The following is a 19467-nucleotide window of genomic DNA, read 5'->3' as shown; positions in this document are numbered from 1 at the left end:
GAATGATTACAACAAGAATTGAATGTTTAAGTAAGACAGCATGAACCATCCTCTGTAATGAAGGCAGATTTAATACATTTCTTTTTAATGAGCTTTAAATTAATATTAAATCCCCAACTCAAACATTTTCTATATTGCAGTTTACAAATTCTTAGATGTGACGGCTGCATTAGTTTTCTTTTTTTAGGCTTTCTTTATTCTAATTCCACCAGGTGATCTGGCCAGTAAGTCTTTTGTTTATCAAAAGCACAAGCTCTCTTGCAGATGTATCAGTTACAGAGATGAGACAAACCATTCGACACTGACAGGGGTGCTTACAATGATCAGTTTTATTTTTTTTTTTAATGTAAAATCTTTATCCCAAAAGGAAAAAAAACTGTTGCTGTAATTGCTTATAAAGTGTGAGCTGGAGTTCAGCTTCAATTTGCTAGTGTATCTAAATCTGCTAGTTCATTTAACACTCCCCTCCTCCCAGACTGACAATGCTGCTGTCCAAGTGTGTCCCTTGATCCAGAGTGGGGGGCACTCTAATGTGTGAGGTGTGTTACTGGCCAGATCACCATGTGCAAACAGGGGGGAAAGACCTAAAAAAAAAAGAAAACTAATGCAACCACCACATCTAATAATTGGTAAGTTGCAATACATTATATTTTTTATAACACTTTGAAGTTGACATGAAATCAAAATGTGAAAGGAACTGCAAGGGAATTTTTCCTTCATTTAGTGAATGACATGAAGAGCTGCGGACTTTCATCATCCAATCACGCGAAAGCAAACTTTTCTTTTATTTGCCTTGCACATGATTGGGTATTCTTTGTAAACTGAATTTTCACCATATTCACTAAGGCAGGCCATAGACAGGCCATTTATCAGCCACATTTTCGGCCAATAAATGAAAAATCGGTCGGCCCCGTTGCCGATGCTGCCACCAATGTCCACGAAAAACGGTAGTTTTTCGCGGATTTTCCAGCATGACCGATCAAACTAAATGAGAAGATCCACGAAAAATGGCCGATGGGCTGGCCCCACTAATGGCGTGAATATCAGCCAATTTTTCGTGCAAACGAAAATTCGGCCGATTGATAAACGACCCAACTATGGCCTGCATAAGGTAAGGGAAAATGATGTAGCAAAGTGAAGTCTATTTGCCTTTAGTAAATCAACCCCGCAGTGTCTGTAACTGGGAAACATTAGCCGCAGGAAGACCACAGGAAGAACTGGTGACTAGTCTGCCTGCTGTCTGCCCATATTGCCATATCTGATTACAGTCCAGAAAATATGTTGCCACTTAGTCCCAGCGTGATAAACGTACCGCCATTGTTTGTTTTTCCCCGTCACTGAATGAATTCATTATTTCATCTCCTGAACTGACCAGCTCATCGATCGTATCTTTGTGTTTTAATATTTCCATGGTAAAGCCCTGTAAACAGAAAAATACATATTATTTCTGCTTCACTCTTCAAAATGGTATCTTATTTATTTGCAGATAGCAGTATTAAATCCCAAACACATTTCATTACCTTTTGAACTTGTAGCTGAGCCATGGTCTGGTCTTGCTCAAGCCGAATGTGACCAAGAGCCATCAATTTATTTTTGGTTTCCTCAATCCATGTTTGCTCCGCACCAACAGCTTGCTCAAACTGGAACAATATAAATGAGATTATATGACATAATGCTGCAGGATGGCTAGAAAGCTAGAACAGTCTTTATCAAAAGAGCAAAATTGTCTCCATTCCAGATGCAGAAATGTTCAAAATATGTTTGATGTCTAAACACAAAGTGTATAAGTAAACAATAACCAATGAACCCAAATTGTTATTGCGTTTCTATATCTGACAGCTCTGTGCATATGAAATGATAAGATAAAGAAAATATAAATCATAAACTTAGAAAAAAGTCTTAAGAAGAAGGACATGTTAGATGTCATCATGCAGTATTCTTTTTATGCATAGTACTAGCAACAGCTGTACAGAGAACAGAGCAAGGCAAATTCTGATAAAGGAAAAGAGAAAAAAAGTCTTTCATTGCACTTTTATGGCATAAGGCCCCATGTACAGGGGACGTTTCTGAATGATGGAAACTGACTGCTGGAAAACGTAGGTTTTAAAACGATTGTTTAGCTGCATTTGCATACCACGTTTATGCACGTTTAGAAGCATTTTTTAAAGATAAGCACAGGAGAACATCCCAAATGCCCAGAATGCACTGACAAGTGGTACATTATTAACTATTTCAGACTGTTTCAGAGAAATACAGAGAGTAGAAGCAGAGACAGCAGTATGTGTTGACATTAGCTAGGTGTGAGTTGCTCATTAACATTTCTTTTGTTTCCAAGGGTGGGAAAGGTGTCTGGTGGAGATTCACTAAGGCCACCTGGCAGGGGGTCAACATGAGGAATTTGAGGTGTGAGTGCTCATTAACATATCTTTTGCTTCCAAGGGTGGGAGAGATCTGAGGTGTGAATTGGTCATTACACTGTGTGACAAGCTTGGTAGAAACATCCTGTGTTCAGTGTTTTGTCCATCTGAGTACCTTGAAAACAATTTGCATGCATTTTTCATAATGAAAAAGGGCTCTGGACAGCATCGGGAACTGGAAGAGTTAAAAAAAAAATTCAAACGCAAACACTTATAAACGCGATTTGCCGCATTTAGCGTTTGAAACGTTGATAAAATTGACTGCTGAACACAAGTTTTCTGCGTTCAAAAAAACAACTGTAATCTCAAATGCCCGTAAGCGACTGTAAACAAAGATGTGTACATGGACACATAGGAAAACATTAGGGTGAGTTCAGGGCTGCTGAAAAAACGCTAAACAGCTGCTAAATGTGAGTTTATCATCTGCAGTGTACATGAGCTCTAAGAGTCTTTATATACATTGAAAAGATACAATAACTACATGTATGCATGTTTATATATATATATATATATATATATCCTTTCAAAACCTTGTACATTGTGCAAAAATTAGATTTTTAAAGAACTATAGTCTTATATAAAAAATATGTGCTGCAGGACTAATTTCTAGGTGCATCTGCACTGATAGTTTTCTCCTAGTTTAGCCCCCTGCATGGCCCCAAAATACCTGTTGAACCTGCCAGTGAACTCCACCTAAGACCGGCCATACATGGGTCAAAATTCGACCGATTTTTCTCTCGAAAATAGGACCTAAGAATAACTGGCCGATTTTCGCTCTGTTAGTGGGTCAATGGCACCGGCCGATTTTTGTGGTTCCTCCCCTTTTTGGTGATCGGGCATGTTGGAAAATTTGTGAAAAACGACTGATTTTCGACTCAATGATGGTCAAATCGTACGATCGTTTTTCCGAAAAGAATATGTGCATGAGCCGTGATCTGGAAGGAACAGAAGTTTTGCTTTTTATATTGGGAGAACTTTATGACTTGGTCAGCCGATTTTGGAAATCATTGATGTCACCATCGAATTACCATCGAGCTAACAACGTTTTCGATTTTTGGCCAAAAAATCATTCAGGATTCGAACCATGTATGACCTGCATAAGTCCTCATGCACACTTGACGTTTTTACAGCTGCTGTTTTTGACTTTTGATATTTTTTTCTACAGCTAGTAAACCCCCCAGCATGCTATCCTGTGTGTCCATGCACCGATAGATTGAAATCAATGTTTTTTGGCGGGAAAAAAACCCCCAGGACTAGTGGGTTGCTAGAGGAGTTTTTTAGCTGTAAAAACGCTCTAACGCACAAAAACGCAACAAAATTTGGTAAAACACCGCAAACTGGCATTTTTGGACTTTTTTTGACCAAAAAAACACAAAAATTGCAAGTGCGGGAAAACACCGCTAAACGCGGCAAAACGCAGCTGATAGCTAATGCAAAAATGCTAATGTTTTTAACGTGACTTTACACAGCTAATGTTACCAGCGTTATCAAAACATCCAGTGCGCTTGAGGACTTATGCTGCACTGCTCTTGAATTCAGAGCAGAGTTGCCACTATCATGTAGTCTGTGCTTGCTTTCATTTCAGTGGAATGTTGAAGGGCGACGTAGCAATCAACAAGCCTGTAGCTTGTCAATCAGCACCTATCCACGCCTAGTCCCTCCCACTGTTTCTGAATTGACAGCACTGTTTTTATGCTGAAACCCTCCCACTGTGAGCTGCAGCTCCTGGGATGGAGAGAGTGTGAGACAAAAACGAAGGAGGATTTGGCAAAGGAAGTTCTTTCTGCTTAACACACTAACTAGACTGTCATACACGAGTCTTAAGTTTTACTTTAAAGTGACAGTAAACCACCACAAAAGGAAAAAGTTATTATTATTATTATACAGGATTATATAGCGCCAACAGTTTGCACAGCGTTTTACAATATAAGGGAGACAGTACAATTACAATACATTTCAGTACAGAAGGAATGTGAGGGTCCTGCTCGTGGAGCTTACAATCTAAAGGAATGGGGAGGTGATACAAAAGGTGATAACTGTGGGGGATGATCTGGTGGAGGTGATTCAAGTACAGTTCTTAGGTGGAGGTGGGGTAGGCTTCACTGAAGAAGTGAGTTTTCAAAGATCACCTAAAGGCAGACAGGGTGGGGGCTGACTGGACATGCTGTGGTAAGAGGTTCCAGAGGATGGGAGAGGCTCTGGAGAAGTCCTGGAGGCGAGCGTAGCAGGAGGTGATGAGGGAGCTAGAGAGGAAGATATCATGGGAGGAGCGGAGTGGGCGATTTGGTTGATATCTGTGGATGAGGTTGGCAATGTAGCTAGGGGCAGTGTTGTGGATGGCTTTGTAAGCTGTGGTTAGTATTTTGAATTTTATATGCTGAGTTAGTGGAAGCCAGTGAAGGGATTGGCAGAGAGGGGCAGCAGTCGCTGATTGGTTGGTAAGGTGTATGAGTCTAGCAGCAGCATTCATAATAGATTGAAGGGGGGTATAGCCTGTGTAACAGTAGACCAGTGAGGAGGGAGTTGCAGTGGTCCCTGCAGGTTTAAGTCATAAGCCTCATGCACACTGGGTGTTTTAATAATGCCTGTAGCTGTATAAAGTCGCATTGAAAACGTGAGCTTTTCCACATTTTTGCATTAGCGTTTAGCCACATTTTTCCACATTTAACCGTTTTTTTCAACATTAGCGTTTTTTTACACAATACAAAAATAACTAAAGTTATGGCTCGAAAAACGCTGCTAAACGCCAGTTTGCCTCATTTCACTATATTTACCAGTGTTAGAACGTTTTTACAGCTAAAAGTCTGGAGTTTTTTCCAGACAAAAAATGCCCATGCCAAAAAATGCTGATTAAAGCTGTGCATGGACACACAGGATAACATGCTGGGGAGTTTACTAGCTGTAGAAAAAAATGTTATTGCACAATACATAGCACTGGAGCTCATTTTCTGTAATTTGTGTAGCTTGAGAAAGGGATGTTACTTTGGTTTGAAAGTGTTGCTTACAAATGATAGAATGATATTAGGTATAACAGTTGGACTGTTGGATTTGATATATATATATATATCGTGACAAAACCCAGCCATTTATTCTTAAAACATAATTTCTTGTTACATTGCTTCACATCATTTCCGTTCCGTACAGCAGTCGGATGTTAAACTTCGATCCATCGCTATTACAGTCAAATAAACTTCAGAACACTTTGCCCTAAAGTTGGCACTAACGTTTACAAACTCAGAATTATTTTTCACTGAAGTGTGCGAACAGTCATTCATAAATCTGTATATGTATACCAAGATTTAGTCCTACAGATCACTCTATGCCTCTGTGTCTTACCTTTTGTGTGTGCATAAATACTGTATATATTGTATACACTGCCTTGAAAAGGTATTCATACCCCTTGAAATTTTCCACATTTTGTCATGCTACAACCAAAAATGTTAATGTATTTTATTGGGATTTTACATGATAGACCAACACAAAGTGGCACATAATTGTGAAATGGAAGGAATATGATAAGTGTTTTTTTAATTTTTTTTTCCAAATAAATATCTGAAAAGTGCTGTGTACATTTGTATTCAGCCCCCCCCCCCCCCCCGACTTTGAAGAACCACCTTTCGCTGCAAATACAGCTGCAAGTATTTTTCCCCTGACCTATCTGGTGTGTTTCTTGCCCTTCATGATGCTATGTGTTCACTAATGTTCTCTAACAAACCTCTGAGGACTTCACAGAACAGCTGTATTTATACCGAGATTAACACACAGGTGGATTCTATTTGCTAATTAGGTGATTTCTGAAGGCAAACGGTTCCACTAGATTTTAGTTAGGGCTATTAGAGTAAAGGGGGCTGAATGAATGCATGCCACACTTTTCAGATATGTATTTGTAAAAAAACGTTGAAAACCATTTATCATTTTCCTTCCACTTCAAAATTATGTGCCATTTTGTTTTGGTCTGTCCCATAAAATCCCAATAAAATACATTTATGTTTTTGGTTGTAGCATGACAAAATGTGGAAAATTTCAAAGGGGTATGAATACTTTTTCAAGGCACTGTATACAATATATACAGTATTTATGCACATACAAAAGGTAAGACACAGAGGCATAGAGTGATCTGTAGGACTAAAGCTTGGTATACATATACAGATTTTTGAATGACTGTTCGCATACTTCAGTGAAAAATAATTCTGAGTTTGTAAACGTTAGTGCCAACTTTAGAGCAAAGTGTTGTGAACTTCATTTGACTGTAATAGCGATGGATCGAAGTTTAACATCTGATTGCTGTACAGAACGGAAATGATGCGAAGCAATGTAACAAGAAAATATGAAATGTAATGTAAACAAAATCCACCTACCACTTTTCCTTTTGGCACTAATTATTAAAAAAATGCAAAAAAGTTTTTCATTAACAATAAATGGCTGGGTTTTGTGTTGTCTTTGTTTTTTTAGATATTTACAGAAGAATCTTAGTGGAAAAGAACATTCTTTTTCCTGGTCACAATTTACTTGGACCATGCGCACAACACTGTAACAAATTGTTTCATTCAGTAGTCACAAAAACACTAATTACTGTACAAATCGACTATATTTTTCCAATATTCTCCTTCAATTTTTCAGCCCTACTTGATCATATGTTTGTACTAATAGGCCGGAAATTGAAAGACATTCCAAATCAATTACTTTCAGGTGACATTCAGTACGTCTACCTAGCTTAAGACTTTATAACCCAGTATGGCCTTGTTAAATAAAAATTAACTTCCTCTAAATAAGAAGTAGATATTTATCCACGTAAACATTAAATTAAAACAAAACATGCTCTTTTGAGAACCAGCACTAATAAATACTCATTCAGCATTTAAGAATGATTTCTGTTAGGATTAAGCATTTGTAAATATTAGTTAGACAGAAAATTAGAATACAATGACATGCATTATGACTCATGCTGCCAAGAAACTTGAATTAATGATGGCTGTTCTAAACAGTAACAGACAGCGCTGTTCAGCGGTAAGCTTTTTTCTTTGGTTCTTGTGATACAATTAGCAAGCACAAACTGTACATCAGGCTATGTAAACATGAAATTAAAACATCAGTAACCAGTAAGATCACAGTCAAGGTCTAGTAATAAAAACATTTTATTGCTTATATTAGGTCAGCACCTTATATTATATATCACTAAGGGGGCTATTTACTAAAACTGCATGGTGCTAAATATGGTGCAGCTCTGCACAGACACCAATCAGCTTCCAGGTTTTATTGTCAAAGCTTAACCTCTTTGCGCTGGCTGAACGCAAATGTGCGTCCTCCCGGCATCTGGGCCTAGACGTCGAGCGGCTGCACATTTGTGTTCTATTAAAAAAAACATATGTGCTGAGAGCGCACGCCCTGTATGCTCCCAGCACACATGTTAGGTACTCATGGAAAGGTCCCGATCTCCTCTTTCGATCGGGACCTTTCCCGATCATGTGACCGCAGTGACAGCTAATCACGGCGGTCACATGACCCTAAAACCCCGCCCCGCCTCCCAGTTTCTGGAACCCTTAAAGGGCCAGGAGACGCCAGCGCTAAGGGGTTAATTGAACAAGCTGAAGTTAGAAGCTGATTGGCTACCATGCACAGTTGCGCCAGTTTTAGTAAATCAACCTCATGGTGTATAGCAAAAAAGGAAAGACAAAGACACAGGCAACACAAAACCATTACTGATTTTTATGCAGTGACACAGATATGAAAAAAAACAGAAAATAATATGGGATATAACACATATGCTGGCATGGCATAGTATGCAAATTTTCATACATCAATTATTGTGCATTGTAAATCAATGCACAATAAAATAATAGCAGAATCAATGGCATACAACCAAATGCCATACATACAACTAGTATAAAATATAAATGCTATAAAATGTAAAAGTATGCTACATGTGTAACAATAGAAACAAACTATACCTACTATTACTTGAAAAATGTCTGTGTGCATCTCTGAAACTAGTTTCACTTTGTTACCTAGGTTTGACTTTCCTGTGTTTGAATGCCATCCCCCAGGTTCTTACTGGTCTCTGAGGCACTCTCATAGACATTACATGACACTTTCTGTGGCTTAAAACCGAGGTTTAACCAGAATTACGAAAAAAAAAAAATAAGCACAAGGAACATAAAATTAATTCAGTGTGATGTGTCCCTTGTGCTGATTCTTTGTGGTTTTGGAAAAATTTTATGTGGGGGTAGGAAAGATGAAAACTCCTTCTAAACCAAGAAGAAACCGCACAAGGGACACATATTACTAAATGTAAGTTATGTTCCTTGTGCTGATTTTTGTTTGGCATTTAGGCTACACTAAGGCTTTACCTTTGAATTCAGAGAATTCTGACCCATGATAACAAAGTGAAACTGGCTTCAAAGAGGCATACCGTGGTTTAAATTGTTTTTGCACTTTGCTTTTTAAGCAGAACCACATCCATCAATTTAGGTTTCCCACACCAGCTGAATTCAAGGCATGCCATGAGAGAGCACAGTTGCTTGTGCTCTAAGCCGAACTGTCAAGCCATCAAGACTCTGGTGTCCTAACTGATCACATGTGTATCACCATGGCCACTGCAGGGTAAGAAGGCAGATTCCATGATTATAATAGATAGGAGGGTTATATTCCACTTTAAACGTTTAAAATGGCTAACAGTTTTACTTTTAATTAAACTGCATGTGTGCCAAAAACACTGCTGCATTGCCGAGTGATCATGTATACGGAATTCATATATCATACTAATGTACCGTATATGTCTTAGGAATCATTCTAGTTCTACACTGGACAAAAAAATCTGCCATCAATGAATTCTATTACTGGGGAATTTGGTTGTCTACTGTCTTTAGTAACTAAAGAGAAGATGAAGTCTGAGAACACATATCCATCTTTACCTGATAAGAGATGGGGTGAGAAATGAGGAACAATTCATGTGATTACATGGAGGTGATGAAACTTTGATGGGAAAGAACATGTCTCTAAGTGTTCTGAGATACCACACAACTCACCATTTTAAGTTATGTTTAGGATATGCAGCTACTCCTGGTTCTCTGAGCTTCCATGGAGTACTCACTGGGATTAACAATTCTAGATTTCTAGCTTTGAAGAATAAAATAAAGCTAGAGAATTCTTCACAATACTACATATGATATACATGAAATAAGTGGGATATTCAGAAAATAAAAAGCACACCTCTCAGCTAATGTGGTATGCACTAAGCATGCCAAAAGAATGACAAAATCTACTTCCAGCAAACTATGAGAATGACTAGTGCTGATGGGGATCTACATAAAGGCCTCTTTCACAGTGACCTTTCTGACTGCTGAACACATACAATCCTGAGGACCAGCAGAAGTGATAAAAGTTCCCCTGTGATATTGTGCTTGTCAGACGTGATGATAGTCCATGCGGTTAATTTACATTTTTTGTTCTCAACAAATCTTTCTTTTGAGCTCTATTTCTAGTCCAGAGTGTAATATGAAACACACTGATACATTTCTTTCCGAATCCTTTAATGATTTTTTGGTGTCACGAAGATCAAAGCTGGTTTGACAGCTTGATGAATGTGTTCTTATTTTAAAATTCTTCGGTATTCTGTAATCATGTAGCATGTTTAACAATACAGTACATAATAGAAGAAACACAATGTTTAGTTTGCTATGTGAAAATCACAAGGAATTACATGCATACCTGTGCAGCTATATTTGTGTTTTTATCACTGCAAATTCTTAATTGGGATATTGTGTATCTGTAATGTGTGGATTTAACTATGGGAAGCATGGATTTGCTTGGATATGCATTTACAGATTTTGCAGTACATGATAATTTTCAAACATATTAGGCTTCACTCACATGGGCGTTGACACCCGTACTGCGTTCAGGCTGCGTGCAAGAGTGGGTGCATGGATTTGAATGTAGGTAATGTGCATTTGGATCTGTGCACCTGCTTGTGCTTTGGTTATGATTAAGCACGAGATCGTGTGAAACGCGTTAACAAGTCCTGTATTCACGTCCTGGTGTTTTGTGTGTCCTATGGATCAATAAATACACACTATATTCATCTATCCTCCGGTGTGCGGCTGACCCTTCTTCCTGTTGCATCGTGTGTGGTGGCGAGCCAGAGCCTGCATCTGTTGTGGATTGATCTGGATTGTTTGCCTGAGCGATATACCTTTGTTCTTTGGACACCCACTTAGACACACATCAATTTTTTGACATGTGGCTGCTGCATCTGCATCCACCCCTACAAGCTGCCTGCAGGTAGCTTGCAGCAGATGCAGGCACAATAACAAATTCAGCCTGCACACAGAAAGGCGGTCAACATCTGTCTGATATTAAAATGGAAGACACAACCTGCAATAAAAAAAATCTCTTTTGTGCTAAAAAAAAAAGGGTGCTTTAATTGCTGCCTATCACTGGAGAGATTGTGATACCAGTGCCCAAAAATAAAATGAACAGAAATCTCCTCAAACACATCAATTAAAAAAAGCAAAAATAAACAAAACTAAGTTTTAAGCCTTCTAAACTGGAACAAAAAATAGGAAAATGTTTTTGGTTGCTGGCTGTTAGAAGATCAATATTTGATCATTTGTTCTCCATGCACACATGGGCATTTATTTCCATCAGGCATGTTCAAGTAGATCTATAGGCAAAACATTTTTTTTCATTTTGGAAATATATATATTTTGCTATATGACAGGAAGTGAAGGGGAATCTCCACAATGGGACATAGATGGTGAAAAAAAAAATCTGACCTAGGTTATAACCTTCTCTAAGGCTGGCCATACATTATACAATTTTCTTACAAATTTCAGTCCAATTTCTGCCCACTTTTCTTTAGATTTACCTTCAACTATGTAGTGCAAGGGCCTGCAAAATTGGATGCAACTAAAAGTGTTCTTTAGGTTTGACCTTATATTGTATGCTTTTTGGTAAATCTAAAGCAAAATTCTCAGCAAAAATTGTATAATGTATGGCCAGCCTTAGGGAGGGTTATAACCTAGGTCAGATTTTTTTTCACCATCTATGTCCCATTGCAGAGATTTCCCTTCACTTCCTGTCATATAGCAAAACAGAAAGTGAGAGGAAATACCTTCAAATTAGGAGAATTCCTTGGGGGTGTCCCCATTGGAATTCTCCCAGTGGGGACACCTTCCCCCACCTCCTCACCAGGAGAATACAATGGCTCAACAGGGGGGATTCCCCCATCAACACTGACTATGTTGATGAGGGAATCAAGCGTTTTTCTTTTCTGAAACGTGGTTGAACGGCTTTAGACAGATTGCACAACAAGCAGTTGGTTGATCAGACTGAACAACATGACAGTGAAGAGACCAACAAACATAGACACCAAGATACACTGACAGGTTACAGCCACATGGGAATTTATATGTTTCCTTAAAATGTATCCAAATCGAAAAAATAAAATGTAATACGTTGTGTGATATGAGCCCCTAGATAAGGTGATTGTGTCAGTTTTCTTTATCCCTTTATTGAAACTTGGATTCAGTGCGGAATCGGTGCGGTTTGAAAAAAAGTCATGTCCCATTTCTGAGCAGTGCTGCTTGGTTCAGAAAGGGATTACAGGCTATTGACTTCTATGGGAACCATTTCTATCAATTATGAGAGCTAGTCCTGTCCTGAACCTGATGTAAATCTGACCTGAACCGCTGAACAACTACTGTATCAATTAGCTGTGAAATCTGAGCTTCAATATGCACCGCACATGTGTGAATCAGCGCAGACTGTGTTTGTGCCAAGGATTTTATCATTTTGATTGCAATCATTAAATATTCTCTGAATATATAAAACAAAAAAGGTACGGCGCTATAATTACAAAACTACAACTAAACATAAAGTAAATAATAAATAAATTATACTGGGGAGCCATGGCCACCTCAGATGGCTGAAAGATGGCTTCCTTTCAGCCATCTGAGGTCGCCATGACTCCCTAGGATAATTCATTGTTTTAGGTCTATATTTGGCAATTTATCTGAAGTATCAGCTGGGGACTAATGCCTTGATTTGGGAATCTAATGAGAGGGATACAATTGGCGTCTATCTACATCCAACATTTGGAGTTCACCTTATCCTCCCAGAGTCAACAGTGTTGGGAGTTCGTCATCCGAATTTGATATCCGCACTATGCTTTTCTTGACCGGCACTTAATTGTGTGGTTATTCAAGTCTGGAAAGAGGCAGTATTTTTTGAGGTGCTGATGATGGTGGATTCCCGAGGCGTTTTTTTTTTAACTATTTGAATCTTTATTTGTCATGAGAGACTTTTTATTTTATTTTTATTCTTTTTTTCTGCAAATCATTGGACATTTTCATTTATTATTTACTTTATGTTTAGTTGTAGTTTTGTAAATATAGCACTGTACCTTTTTTGTTTTATATGTTTTATGTATTGATACCTGTGATACTGTGCTGGCTGCTTTTTTTTTTTATTTTAAATTACATTTGAACATATATAGCGTGGAAATGTTACATTGTTCATTATACTCTGAATATGCAACAGCAAGTCTTCCCAAGAATGAGCTCATTAATAACCAGCCTATAACTGATTTTTACTCGAAATCTTACTTTCCATTTATGACAAAACATTTGATCATTTGATGTGTTTCTAATATTTTTGTTGAGATAATATATATATATATATATATATATATATATATATATATATATATATATACACATATATATATGATAATATCATGGTCCAGTCTAATACAGTTCACATTGATTAGCTAATAAATGTAAAAAAATATATATATATTTATCAGATAAGGAGTATGTCAGCATTTATTAAACAATAAAAGAAAAAATGCATGTAAAGCAAACCAAGCTGACAATATTATCTAATATAGGGACTTCTTTAGGCTGGAAGCTAGATTATTCAAAGCAAACTGATGTGCAGCACCTCATTAATCCTATTATTAATAACAACAGGATGGTGCAGCTAACCATCTGGGGCTTTTCAAGAACAAAATCATGGGTGTGAAAAAAAAAGAGATTAGTAAACTAACTGTGTAAGATAGTAGCATTGAACTGCTATCTTTTTTTACTTCTTTATCATTGCCAGCATTGTGAGTTTATGTTATCTTCGGATGGTGTGTGAACAATGACACCAGATGGCATTTACAATATACAGATTAGTTGTGCTTCTGTTATACTGAATATCTCACACAAATTGAAATCTTTTCAAGCTATGCTTTGGTTGTAGATGCATATCAAATTGATGACAGCATCTTTTTTAACATTTGTTCTAGTCTCAAGATTGCCATTTTGTTTTCACAAACTGAAACAAGAAATCAATAGTACCTGCTGAGATCTCAACCTGGCAGCATCTATCTCTTCAACCATTTGTGTGAGGGTGTCGCTTATTAATCTGTAGCGCTCATTGTCTACTGTCACCATCTTGTCAAGGCCTCCTCTGACTCTCCAAGGCACTAGTTCCAACAAAGCGCTGCTAACTTCATTGAGGGAGTCCAGCACTGCCTTGTTTGTTCTGGCTTCTGATTGAAGTTCCTGAAAAAGAAAACACTAAGGATTAACAACACCTTAGAACATATCTAAACCTCAAAACAAAATGTAATATTTGCTCTATTTTGGCCTCTTCAGTACGGTATACCTTTTAAAATGTTTTGTTATATCTGTTAAAGAAGTTCAAAAAAGCATCTGTGGATCTTGCCAGAATCTTTTGAGCTAATAAATTCCTATGCTTTTTAATTGTGCTGACTCCTATCATATACATTGTTCTCAGGCATCTATGAAGACTACGGAGCCAAGTCACTTTACATTATGTATCATAAGAGAGGGGCCATGTTCTGTAGTCCTATCTTGTTTCTGTTGTCCTGATACAATGTAGTGAGTAAGTGTTGTCATGCTAGGACTGGAAGCATTGTAATGACGTAATCAAAAGCTTGAGAAAACAAAACTAATGAAGCACTTCATATAAGGATTGCTAAATTGTAATTTTTTTGGGGGAGCACTGATGAAGGGAGGTGGTCTCCCAAAACGCGTTCCCTCCCAATCCACCCAAACTATTCCTCAAATACAACCATATTTGATGAAACATATTCCCACATTGTCTAGATTCCGAAAATGGCTACGCCTCCAAAAAACAGGGACAGCTGGGAGTAATTCCAAAAACAAGTTACCCATGGCAATCAATGAGATTCCAGCTGCCTGCTCTAGTGCAGGTTTTTAAAAGAATAACACAATATCAGGGGCGGACTGACAACTCATGGGGCCCCCGGGCAATAGGGGATCATGGGGCCCCTGTGTCCTTGCCCAAAATCAAAAAAGCTTATTAAAAAGGTACCAGGGGCATCCCATGGGGCCCCCTACTGACCCCGGGCCCTCGGGCAGTGCCCGACTTTCCAAATGGTCAGTCCACCCCTGCGCAATATATTTTACTGTGATATATTTAAAGTAGAAGTAAAGTCTTATTTAGAAAAAGCACTGACATGAAAGCTTTTTATGACAGAAGAGACTACGCAAGTCTCTTCTGTTATAAATGCATCTCCCTGCCTGTCAATGTTTTCTTTCTCTGAGTATACCCTGAGCCGCACAGCCCAGGGTATATTCCCAGCAAGATAATGTGCCAGGATGATGTAACTACCATATGGATAGGCAAGAGTTCTTCCATTCCAGCCAATAAAGATGGCTGAAAATTCTAGACCAGGAAAAAGTGAAGATGAATGCGCAGATGACAAGGGAGAACGTGGCTGTCCCATTGCTGGAGAAGGGAATAATGTAAACATGCCATCATGTGCAAATAAGCTCAGCATACTTGCACAATCTGGCAAAGCTCTCGGAATCCCAACATTCATTAGCGGTTTATGAAGAGGTTTACTTCTGCTTTATTAAACCAAATTGGAGAAAATAAGAAGTTAATTGTTAGGGTTTATATACACTTTAACTATAAAGTACAAAAAGCGATGGCATGCGGTAACCTATAGAAACGTAGCTGTGCTTATTTTACATGGGACAAAATATTAGGAGCGTTATCAAATATTATTGCACACCATTTATGTACTAAGCTACTAAACAGACTCAAATCTTTGTATAATTATCTTTTACCTTCTTTCTTTGTTCAATGGTGTTCAACTCCTCAGGTTTATGGCTCTGCAGATCATAGTTCTTCAGTTCTACTTCCACCTTGTCCAGCCACTGGCTCAGCTGTTCATGTGTTGAATGGAACTGTGTTGCAAGGTTTAATGCCTGTTCTAAGACTTTGGAAACTTTTGAACTCAGGTTTGATATTTCCAAATATCTTGATTTGATTCCATCCAACTTTTCCTGTATAATGACCACTTCATCACCTAATCAAAAATTGAAATTAAAATGATTAAGGCACATTTTACCTGAAGTGTTTCCTTCATCTGCACAGAAATTTGCATTTTCTCATATTACATGTGAATGTTTTTGTCCAGTTGTGAGTGGAGTATTTTCTCCTGTGCATTGCTACTGTTATAAAGCTTTGGTCAGTTCTCTGAAAATGTTAGTAACCACCTTTATTTCCCCTATAAGTGGTTTTATTTGTAAGGTGACTCTATGCAGCAGCAACAGTAAGCCCCGGTTCACTTTATGAATCACACAGGAACACACAGCATGTTCCTGTTTGATTCACATGCAAATCGGTGTAGTGTAATTTGAGCCCATTTATTCTGAATGGGCTCAAATCATCAGATATTGCACTGAAAGTAGGCATGCACTACTTTTGGAAATGCACTGCAACAGGGTTACATGATACATTTATACCATGTGATCCGGTGCAGGCAAATGCACTGCTTTTCTACCTGTATTTAGGGTGTCGCTAACTTTACATTGACACCCCTGCTGATTGCAACTGTAGTGCGTTCTTAACAAGGTGCGGGAAACCTGCACAGATTGCAGGTTGCCCGCACCGCGTTCTAGTGTGAACCGGGACTAAGGGACTGAGTAAAAAGTGTTTTATTCTAGTCAAAGTCGTTGCAATGCAAAAACTGTTTGAAGCAGGTCAACTGCAGGTTAGAAGAAAGTCAACTGCAGGTCAAATGCACCTGTCAAATAATTCTGAATGATCTTAGAAGCATCTCAAACTGATGTCAAATTGATGCCATCAACGCAAGCCCAAATCCTGTAGGCACCAGTAGGTCACTGAGTCCTTAATCAAAATAACAATTTTGAAGGTTTAATTTTTTTTAGACTGCTAATTACCCATGAATATAGCTTAACATCTCACTTACCAGTTGTCTGTTTAAGCAGTTCCAATCCATTCTGTATGGCCTGGTCCACGTTTTTCTTCCTGAGCACAATATCTTCCTGAAGGAGCTGTCAGAAAGCATTTAAATTGTGATCATATATAAGTCTACTGAAATGAATGATGTCTATGCCTTAAATGGATCTACAAGTTAAACCTATTTTGCATAATTGATCAGAGCGAGGAAGGTCAGCACTACTCTGATTCATGTTTCCCATTTCATGGGTCACTGGGATAGGAAGTAAGGGGAAAACGGGTGGGCATAAATATACTTATTAGTAGAGTGGGGAAAGTTTTGAACCTCTGCCAAGTTTTTACTGCAGTCCATTTTCCTGCTGGGGAATTCTCCATTATTTCCTTTATGGTCATTAAAGCAAAGACTGTATTGAAAAGTTCTAACCCTTCTCTACTTTAGTACAGCAGTGTCAAACTTGATTGCATTGTGGGCCGCACCGGTATTATGGTTTTCCTCAAAAAGCCAGTTGAATCTGTAAGTCTGTATGCAGATTTCAGAAGTGTGCTGCATACAGAGTGCAGAGTTCAGGAATACACTATGTACAGAGTGCAGGGTTTAAGGCTGTGTTATGTACAGAGTGCAGAGTTCAGGAGTATGCTATGTAGAGTGCAGTGTTTAAGGGTGTGCTATGTACAAAGTGCAGAGCTCAGGGGTATGCAGAGTACAGAGTGCAGGGTTGAGGAGTACTCAACATGCAGAGTGCAGGGCTTAGGGGTTCAACTCTCTTTCACAGGCTGTCCATAGCTCACTTCCACCCCTACTCTTTGGCTCTTCTGACCTTTGCACCCCTTTCCTCCATTCCCCACCTTTGCACACATCTCCAACCACATCCCTCGCCTCATCTCTCCCCCCCCCCAAAAGGCTTCCTTGCATCGCACCTACCCAGCCCAGCTCTAGTACTTCCCGGCAGTGTAGGCAGCTCCCCCTTCCTATCTTATACTTGCATGGAGAGCATCTGTCCCTGCCATGCCCCAACCTGAGTGCATGCAGGGCAGACAGAGATCTGTGAGAGCCACAAGCCACTGAGACGAAAACTGTCCTTGTAAAAACAGAAGGCTTTCGGAGAGGAGGTCAAGAAAAGCTCTGGCTGCGATGGCCCTGGCATGCCGGATTTGGACTGCGGACCTTGTGTTTGACATATGTACTTCAGTACATCTACGATAGCATTTGGATGCACTTATAACATCTTTTTTTAATCCAAACAACTTTTATTGTCAAGATAATAGAGAAAATGGAAACTTATAACATATTTAGTGAGATTTAAACTTGAATGCTGTAAGATAGAAGACATATTGAACCCGTCCCCAAAGGCAGACAACTGAAAGCTACCCATGTTTATACTGATAATTCAATAGAGGTGAGACCCTATAGAAACTAGTACATACTTAAAGTGGTATTAAACAAAAAAAAACAGTTATATATTGCAGTTTATCAATCTTTAAATGTGGTGGCTACATTAGTTTTTTTTCCCTTATTGTCACCTGGTGATATGGCCAGTAATACACTCTGGACGGAGGAGCAAAAGGTCCACCTTTGGTCAGCAACACTGTCAATCTGGGGAGAGGGTAGTGTTAGAAGCGCTATCAGATTTAGGTGGACTTAAAAAAACTTAAAGCGGGACTCCTGCTAACACTTTTAAGCAATTGTTTGTTTTCTTAATAGGTTCTACATAAAGGTTTTAAATAAATGAATACAAGTGCATCATTGTAACACCTCCGTCAGTGTTAAATGGTGTGTCTCAACCATCTAACTGCCACTTCTGCTGGATGGCTTAGTCAATAAGCCTTAGTGTGTTAAAGGAAATAGAAAAATAAACAGACTCTATTCCAGTCCTCCTGCATGAATTTAAAACATACCAGGCCCTATTCAATTATAAGATACATTTGACAAAATCTGAAGCTCTAATTATTATGCCTTCTACAAGCATAAACAACATCAACTTCAACTTCCCCTTCAGATGGGCACCTAGCAAGTTCAAATACCTGTGCATCTATCTTACTCCTTCTCAGAGGATACCTTCCAGGAAAACGTCCTTTAGTTTATGACTTGGATCAAACAAGATCTACATTCTTGGAATAAGCTTGCCCACACTTGGTTCAGAAGAAATAACATCTTAAAAATGAATATCCTACCCTATATCTCCTGCAAACTTTCACAATACAGATTCCACTGGGAAGATAATCCTGTGGCTCTACTCCTACACTTCAGTGCGCTCTCCGAAACAATGTAAACATTTACTTACTCACTTTATTAATGCAACAATGACCTATATACCTTCAAATGGAAGAGAAGTAATCCTCCCACAGTGGGTCAGTGGTTATTGATGGTGACTGAGGGTCTCCCGCTATCTCTCTCTCTTAGAAATGATGAGAGTAAATTTAAAAAAACACAGTTTTACTGGCAACAATCCAGATACTGTTCAGAATACAAGGAGGCCTTAGCAAATCATGAGTGAGAAAAATACCGCATTCTAATTCACTTGCCCACCTTTCTTTATATCTCTTAAAAACTGGGGTTTACTACTGTTCGCCGGTAAACATAGGTCCATGTGACCTCCTTTCATATCAATATGAATGACTCCACTTGGCTCTTACAAGATGACCTGTATTAAGTGGTTTACATTGTAGCCCATTGTTCTGGGCTTCAGACAGCTCATATGTTTCTCAGTTTTTGTACCTATTTTATGTCCTGGAACAATACAGAGTCACATATTTTGCACAACAGGGGCTTTTATGTGTACTATAAATAAAGAATTAAAAAAAAAAATTT

The 19467-nt window shown here is 38.6% G+C and overlaps 1 protein-coding gene across 6 annotated transcripts in view; it reads right to left on the bottom strand.

Annotated features, from left to right (window-relative positions):
• DST (dystonin) overlaps window positions 1-19467 on the bottom strand; it is a 675093-nt gene that overhangs the window by 69319 nt on the left and 586307 nt on the right. For all 6 annotated transcript variants that reach the window (XM_089694126.1, XM_089694129.1, XM_089694130.1 and 3 more), the window contains 5 exons: window positions 16669-16753; window positions 15521-15762; window positions 13757-13963; window positions 1521-1640; window positions 1313-1420 (listed from right to left, as the gene is read on the bottom strand). In XM_089694126.1, the coding sequence (XP_089550252.1) occupies window positions 1313-1420; window positions 1521-1640; window positions 13757-13963; window positions 15521-15762; window positions 16669-16753 (762 nt within the window). The remainder of the gene's footprint in view (window positions 1-1312; window positions 1421-1520; window positions 1641-13756; window positions 13964-15520; window positions 15763-16668; window positions 16754-19467) is intronic.

This window comes from Staurois parvus, unplaced genomic scaffold, assembly GCF_062004578.1.
Source record: "Staurois parvus isolate SC_StPar_1 unplaced genomic scaffold, SC_StPar_1.0 ptg000652l, whole genome shotgun sequence".
Taxonomy (NCBI): Eukaryota; Metazoa; Chordata; class Amphibia; order Anura; family Ranidae; genus Staurois; species Staurois parvus.
Note: the sequence above shows the minus strand (reverse complement) of the source record. Positions and strands in the feature narration are given on the sequence as shown.